Source organism: Triticum urartu, chromosome 1A (genome assembly GCF_056163025.1).
Source record: "Triticum urartu cultivar PI428250 chromosome 1A, HENAU_Tu73, whole genome shotgun sequence".
Taxonomy (NCBI): domain Eukaryota; kingdom Viridiplantae; phylum Streptophyta; class Magnoliopsida; order Poales; family Poaceae; genus Triticum; species Triticum urartu.
Window position 1 is genome coordinate 516,568,180 of NC_141873.1, and position 7,110 is coordinate 516,575,289.

The 7,110-nt window shown below is 46.8% G+C and overlaps 1 protein-coding gene across 1 annotated transcript; it reads right to left on the minus strand.

Moving 5' to 3' along the window:
- Nucleotides 1–3,392: 3,392 nt before the first annotated feature.
- On the minus strand, nt 3,393–4,826 carry LOC147992125 (uncharacterized). The gene has a single exon (XM_087538937.1). The coding sequence runs from the start codon at nt 4,824–4,826 to the stop codon at nt 3,393–3,395; it is 1,434 nt and encodes a 477-aa protein (XP_087395063.1).
- Between the last annotated feature and the right edge of the window lie 2,284 nt (nt 4,827–7,110).

Sequence of the window (7,110 nt, forward strand, 5' to 3'; positions counted from 1 at the left end):
ACAACGTAACTGGGTGGCTATAAAGGTACACTACAGCTATCTCCGAAAGTGTCTATTGGGTTGGCACGAATCGAGACTGGGATTTGTCACTCCGTGTAAACGGAGAGGTATCTCTGGGCCCACTCGGTAGGACATCATCATAATGTGCACAATGTGATCAAGGAGTTGATCACGGGATGATGTGTTACGAAACGAGTAAAGAGACTTGCTGGTAACGAGATTGAACAAGGTATCGGGATACCGACGATCGAATCTCGGGCAAGTATCGTACCGCTAGACAAAGGGAATTGTATACGGGATTGATTAAGTCCTTGACATCGTGGTTCATCCGATGAGATCATCATGGAACATGTGGGAGCCAACATGGGTATCCAGATCCCGCTGTTGGTTATTGAACGGAGAGTCATCTCGGTCATGTCTGCATGTCTCCCGAACCCGTAGGGTCTACACACTTAAGGTTCGGTGACGCTAGGGTTATAGAGATAATAGTATGCGGTAACCCGAAAGTTGTTCGGAGTCCCGGATGAGATCTTGGACGTCACAACGAGTTCCGGAATGGTCCGGAGGTAAAGAATTATATATAGGAAGTGCTATTTCGGCCATCGGGACAGGTTTCGGGGTCACCGGTATTGTACCGGGACCACCGGAAGGGTCCCGGGGGTCCACCGGGTGGGGCCACCTGCCCCGGGGGGGCCACATGGGCTGTAGGGGGTGCGCCTTGGCCTATATGGGCCAAGGGCACCAGCCTCAAGAGGCCCATGCGCCAAGAGAAGAGGGAAAGGAAGAGTCCTAAAAGGGGAAGGCACCTCCGAGGTGCCTTGGGGAGGAGGGACTCCTCCCTTGGCCGCACCCTTCCTTGGAGGAAGGTCCAAGGCTGCGCCCCCCTCTCCCTTGGCCCTATATATAGTGGGGGAAGGGAGGGCAGCAACCATATCTAAGCCCTGGCGCCTCCCTCTCCCTCCCATGACACATCTCCCTCCTCCCGCAGCGCTTGGCGAAGCCCTGTTGGAATCCCGCTACTTCCACCACCACGCCGTCGTGCTGCTGGATCTCCATCAACCTCTCCTCCCCCCTTGCTGGATCAAGAAGGAGGAGACGTCGCTGCTCTGTACGTGTGTTGAACGCGGAGGTGCCGTCCGTTCGGCGCTAGGATCATCGGTGATTTGGATCACGACGAGTACGACTCCATCAACCCCGTTCTCTTAAACGCTTCCGCACACGATCTACAAGGGTATGTAGATCCACTCCTCCCTCATTGCTAGATGAATCCATAGATAGATCTTGGTGACATGTAGGAAAATTTTGAATTTATGCTACGTTCCCCAACACCTTCAACCTTTCTTGAATCATTTTCACTTGCTTGTCCGCCTCTTCCAACGTGTCAGGTCCAAACACTTGGTTTTCACCTACTTCATGCCAGTTAAGAGGTGTACGACACTTTTGTCCATATAAAGCCTCAAAAGGAGCCATCTTTATACTTGCTTGATAACTGTTGTTATAAGAAAACTCAGCATAAGGAAGACTCTTATCCCAACTACGTTGATAAGTCAAAGCACAAGCTCGAAGCATGTCTTCAAGAATTTGGTTTACCCATTCCGTTTGTCCATCAGTCTGTGGGTGATACGCTGTACTGAAATCCAACTGAGTTCCCAGAACTTCATGTATTTTCTTCCAAAACCGTGAGGTAAACTGAGTACCTCGATCTGACACTATCCTCTTAGGAACTCCATGTGCACAAATGATTCTTGCCATATACAATTATGCAAGCTTCTCTCCACCATAGGTAGTCTTTACTGGAATGAAATGAGCTGACTTGGTCAATCTGTCCACTATGACCCAAATAGAATCAAATCCAGAAGATGTCCTTGGAAGGCCTGTGATAAAGTCCATTCCAATTTCTTCCCATTTCCACACTGGAACCTTAAGTGGTTGTAGTAGTCCCACGGGCTTCTGATGCTCCGTCTTGACCCTTCGACATACGTCACACTGTGAAACATACTCAGCGATTTCTCGCTTCATACTCGACCACCAAAAACTACCCCGAAGATCATTATACATCTTTGTACTTCCAGGGTGTATTGAGTATGCTGACTCATGAGCTTCCTTCATGATCGTGTCCTTGATATCCTTTTGGCCTGGCACCAACAAACGGTCTCGAAACCATATGCTTCCACTCTCATCCTCTCTATAGTCGGGTGCTTCACCCAATTTGATTTTCTCTTGAATCTCTTCAATGCCCTTGTCATCTTTTTGCGCTTCTCGCACTTGATCTTGGAGAGTAAACTTGACCTCTAACATTTCACCATTTTCAGCAAGGCTCACATACAGATTCATCTTTCGAATTTCCTCATAAAGTTCTGGCGCTTCCTTTTGAATCATCACATTGTTGACATAAACCTTCCTGCTCAGTGCATCTGCTACGACATTGGCTTTACTAGGATGGTAGTTAATGTTCAGATTATAGTCCTTGATCAAATCTAGCCACCTTCTCTGTCTAAGATTCAAATCCAGTTGTGTGAAAATGTATTTCAAACTCTTATCATCCGAGTATATCTCACACCTATTTCCGATAAGGTAGTGCCTCCAAGTTTTCAAGGCATGCACTACGGCGGCTAATTCTAAATCATGTGTGGGATAGTTAACCTCATGAGGGCGTAGTTGTCTCGATGAATAAGCTACAACCTTTCCTTGTTGCATAAGCACACATCCCAAACCCTCTTGAGAAGCATCGCAATAAACCTCAAAATCTTGCTGAATATCTGGCAATACCAATACTGGACCAGTTGTCAACCTCCTCTTGAGTTCTTGGAAACTCGCTTCACAAGCTTCTGACCACTCAAATTTTTTATCCTTCTTTAACAACTGAGTCATAGGTCTGGCTATTCGGGAAAATCTTCAATGAACTGACGGTAATACCCGGCTAGTCCAAGGAAACTGCGTATTTCTGACACATTCTTGGGTTGCTTCCAACTGACTACTGATTCCACTTTTGCTGGATCCATGGCAACTCCTTCGGCTGAGATGACATGTCCTAGAAAGTCCACTTGTTTTAACCAGAATTCACACTTACTAAACTTGGCATAGAGTTGATGAGCCCTTAGCCTCTCCAAAACCACTCGAAGGTGTTTCTCGTGCTCTTCTTCACTCCGGGAATAGATCAAAACATCGTCAATGAACACTACAACAAACTTATCCAAGCAATCCATGAATACGCTGTTCATGAGATACATGAAGTAAGCTGGTGCATTCATGAGTCCAAAAGACATTACCAAAAACTCATAGAGACCATATCGAGTAACAAAGGCGGTCTTTGGAACATCTTGCGGACGAATCTTCAACTGGTGGTATCCCGATCGGAGATCTATTTTGGAAAACACACATGCTCCCTTCAACTATTCGAACAAGTCATTAATCCTTGGCAGGGGATACTTATTCTTAATAGTTGCTGCATTCAGCGCTCGGTAATCCACACACATGCGCATGCTACCATCTTTCTTTTTCACAAATAGCACAGGTGCGCCCCACGGTGATGTGCTCGGCCTAATGTAACCCTTCTCTTCTAACTCCTGAATTTGCTTCTCCAACTCGGCTAATTCATTCGCTGTCATCTTATAAGGTCTCTTCGCAATAGGAGCGGTGCCCGGTATTAACTCAATGACAAACTCAATCTCACGGTCTGGTGGCAATCCAGGCAATTCATCTGGAAAGACATCTGGATATTCCTTCACCACTGGAACATCCTCCAAAGTTAACTCCTTCACTTTGTTCAGCATGCAATCAACCTCGGGTTGAGGTGCAATCCTAGCTTGGTATTCCATAGTGGCCCCTTCAGTGCTTGTTAATGTAACAGAGCTCCTAGCACAATCTACAAATGCCTTATGTTTCCTTAACCAATTCATTCCTAAAATGATATCCAAGCCTTTAGAGTCTATCAAGATAAGATTTGCTAGGAAATCTACCCCTTCTATAACTATAACCACTTTAGGACACTTCTGCCCAGTCCTTAAAATACCCCTAGGTGATTGCACTACCATTTGCAAGTTCAAACCCTCAGTTCGAAAATGATGTTTTTCAGCAAAACTCCTTGAAATGAACGAATGAGAAGCTCCAGTATCAAAAAGTATTGAACCGTAATATGAGTTGATCGGGAACATACCAAGAACAACATCTGGTGACTCTTGAGCCTGCTCGATGGTGACATGATTGACCCTTCCATGTCCTGATGCATGAGGTGCACCCCCTGGTGTATTGAGAATGCCTCGGCCACGTCCAGCTGCGGGTGTCTTAGCTGCAGAACCCAAATTGAACTTCACTGGAGTGGGACCAGTGTTCTTGTTGGGACATGCAACATCAAAGTGACCCTCTTGCCCACAACTGAAGTGTGCCTTTCCAGCTGTATTAGCATGATTACCTCCCACTTCAGCTCGTGGAGTCTTATATGCATTTGGCTGATAGGTGTTGTTGGGCCTTGATGGCTTGACATACTGTGCACGATAGCCAGGATGATGACCAATCTTCTGTCGGGAGCTACCTGTCCCATGGTGATTTTGTGGTGCTCTACGCTTGCGATGCTCCTCTAACTCCCTCCTTGAGTTCTCCTGGAGTATAGCCTTGTTGACAAGTGCTTGAAAGGTAAGGAAATCATGAGATACCAGCCTGTCCTTCAACCCAGGGTTCAGCCCCTTCAAAAACTTGGCAGTCTTGTCAGCTTCAGCTGGAATATCTGCCCTTCCATAACGTGCCAGCTGCGTGAAACGACTAAGATATTTCGACACTGTCATCTTTCCTTGAGTAAGAGCTCGGAACTCATCCCTCTTCAGCTCCATGATGCCTGCAGGAATATGTGCGGTGCAGAAAGCTTCTGCAAACTCATTCCAAGTGATAGTTTGGGCATCCTCATGAGCTTCACAATAATTCTCCCACCAATCTGCAGCCACACCCTTGAGCTGGTGTGCCACAAACTTGACACGATTTTCCATGGTGCAATTGGCCAAGTTGAGAGTCTTCCTGATGTCCTTCAACCAATCATCAACGTCAAGTGGGTCTGTTGATCCCTCAAAAGTTGGCGGTTTTGCCCTCATGAAGTCAGCAAATCCCGACTGTGGTGGTTGACCCTGATTCTGATTCGCAACATTGGCTGCAAGCTGCTGAAGTATCTGTGTTTGCATCAACATCATCTGTGCCATATTGGGTGGCGGCGGTGGTGGTGGCACATCATCTCCTCCAGAGTCAGAGTCGGTATCATGGACATGTCCCTCCTCAAAGTTTTATTCAAAGACATGTTCCCCATAACCTGGTCCACGACCGCGTCCACGTCCACGACCGTGACCTTGTCTGCGTGCTCCATGGCCACAACCTCCGCGATTAGCATCCATCCTGTTGGCCTTCCGGTGTTAGAATAGAAGAGAGGGAAATACTAACCCATAAACCCAATATGATAACAAATGAACAAATAAAACCAGCAACTGAACTCCAGATAAAACTCCAATTAAAACACTCAAGCATGAAAGTACCGGACAACATAGTAGCTATACCACATATATCGGTATAGTCTACCATGGACATAGCAAACATGAAAATAACTAATGTTCACTCGCATCATCAAAGATATCGCTCATGGTTCCTATAGTCCATCTACTCGCTGAGATCTCCATCGTACTGGTGGGTAGGTGCTGATGCAAAGCGAAGCCTAGATGGTGGTGATGCGGTCCCCTCTGGCGTAGCAGGAACTCTCTCCTCAGGCTCAGTCTCCTCCTCAGTGTCGTCGAGCTGCTGCTTGCGAGTCGGTGGTGCTGGAGGTGCAGGTGGTGCTGAAGGTGCAATGGCGCGATGTGTCAGGCGACGCTTCTTCGCTTGAGCGCTCTTCTTCGTCCGCGTTATCTTGATGCATGGATGAAGCCTCTGGCATGGAGGAGGTGTAGGGTCCTCTGGTGGCATTTCCTATTGGTCACCATTCTCCATGGCAAGCATAGCGTTCGTCGAGATGATACCCTGCTCTGCAACTGCCTCAGCGGCCTCCCGTGCTTCATGGGCAGCGGCTAAGGAAGTGTTCGCCTCCACCAATCTCTCCTCAAGTATCTCCACACGCTCCTGGTAATACTCTAAGCGCTGACGGTTCTCCTCCAGCATAGTCGTAGTCATAGCAAGGTTATGCTCAAGTCCAAGGGTAAGTGAAGCCATACGAATGATCGTGGGATCATCCTCCTCCATGTACCCCAAGTTCTGCTGAATCGCTCTGTCCCCAATGCGGAAAGTGAAGTACCGGAACGGGGTGTGCCTCAGCTCATCCTGATGAAGTCCGGCTATCCGATGCATCGCCTGATGAACCACTCCAATGACAGCATCAAAGAAGTCTTCTCCATCATATGTGTATCGGTAACTGCTGGTCTATTCTTCCATCCTCGGATGCACCACCAAGTTGACCTTGAAACGTTCCTCGCCCCCGATCATACGGTAGGAGTGTCCAGAAACCTCTGGATCCTTGTTGAAGCCTAAGCATGTGAGCATGTCCCGAAACTGAAGACCGAAGTTGCCAAACTGCTCAATCCGGCGTGAGGATGATATCACCATCTACATATTTGAATAAGAAGAGAATCAGTACACAATTTAATAAGAGAAAATATAAGAGAAATACTAGAAAATTTATAAAATAATATTTTATAAAATAATTTCTAAGCCTTTCCATTTCTAGCTAAGGCCACGTTACTAGGTCGACGTTGGCTCTGATACCACTTCTGTGAGAACCCGGAAATTATTTCCAGACCCTCCTGTGTATATTTGTCAATCCAGGATCAACTTGACAACACAGCGAAAATGGTATCATTGCAGAACAATAAAATAAGTATAAGTTTAATAACTCTTGCCACAAGGCATACATAGTGAAATGTCTCACGACATTTATTACAACCAGAAACACAGCGGAATATATAAATACGTAGCGACTCCATCTCAGCAATAGGCAGTCGATGTAGTCAACGTGTCCTCACTCCTCAGGATCATCATAATAGTCGTAGTCGACGCCCTCGTCTTCATAGATCTCTATTGTTCAACAAAAGTATTGCCATGAGTACATTACGTACTCAACATGCCTCCCACGGGGAAGGACCTAAT

Coding starts and splice junctions, on each gene's coding strand:
- LOC147992125 (XM_087538937.1), bottom strand. CDS start 4,826: ATGGAGCTGAAGAGGGATGAGTTCCGAGCTCTTACTCAAGGAAAGATG.